An 842-nucleotide genomic window follows, 5' to 3' on the forward strand; every position below is an offset into this window, starting at 1 on the left:
ACACACACACACCAAGTAACCAAGAAAAAAACTAATGTTTTTTTCTTTTTTCACTACCTTCCCATTTACTTGCCTTATCAGCCTCAGTTGGCTGGAGGATGATGTTGAAGGAAATGGTGAAGGCGAGCAGCAGGGCCCCATAGAGGAGTATCATCATCAGGAAGTTATAGGACACGTGTCGAAGCATCCTCACGTACTTGGCCAGGAGAGGAGCTCGGCCCAGGATCAGCACGAATTCGTACCTGCGAATGGGGAGGTTTTCGTACTCGCTTTTCTCATTTAGAAGAGAGCCAAAAAAAAAGGGATATTCATTTAGACACAAACGGGGAATTAATCGTTTGTTGCTTTAAGACAGAATATTGGAAGGCGGGGAAGGGAAGTTACCGAATAGTAAAGATACAAGTAATTTTGTTCGAATCCCGTACATATAGGGAATCATCATTTAAGAAAAGGCACACCAGCAGATTTGACGGAGAAAAACGCGTCCGTGTATAATTAAAAAAACAAAATAAAACAAGAGTAGGAACTCACCAAGCCACGATCATCGCCCAGGCAGCGAGATGGCGCGTCGTGTCAGCGTCGAGATTAACAGAACACAACACGAACACAACTATTACAAGGAACCACTCGAAGTAATTCTCAACGTTCTTATAGTACGTGCTGAAGGTGAAGGCCACTTGGAACACCTCGCGCACCAGCATATATAGGGTGAAGGGAATGAGGATAGCCATGAGGGAGTTCACGATCGTCTGCTGCGATTCGATCTCGTCCGTTAGGGTTGAGTTCGACGAGGATCTGACCTCCAGTATCCTAAGGTCCTTGAGGCTATAGACGAAGGCGGT

At 45.5% G+C, this 842-nt stretch overlaps 1 protein-coding gene across 1 annotated transcript in view; it reads right to left on the minus strand.

The window, feature by feature from the left end:
- The window catches only part of LOC119585732 (transient receptor potential channel pyrexia-like), a gene marked incomplete in the record, with an annotated part of 81,321 nt that overhangs the window by 6,262 nt on the left and 74,217 nt on the right, over window positions 1–842 (minus strand). Inside the window, 2 exon segments of the mRNA XM_037934424.1 lie at window positions 74–242; window positions 532–842. Coding sequence (XP_037790352.1) covers window positions 74–242; window positions 532–842 — 480 coding nt within the window.

This window comes from Penaeus monodon, chromosome 20 (genome assembly GCF_015228065.2).
Source record: "Penaeus monodon isolate SGIC_2016 chromosome 20, NSTDA_Pmon_1, whole genome shotgun sequence".
NCBI classification, from domain to species: Eukaryota; Metazoa; Arthropoda; class Malacostraca; order Decapoda; family Penaeidae; genus Penaeus; species Penaeus monodon.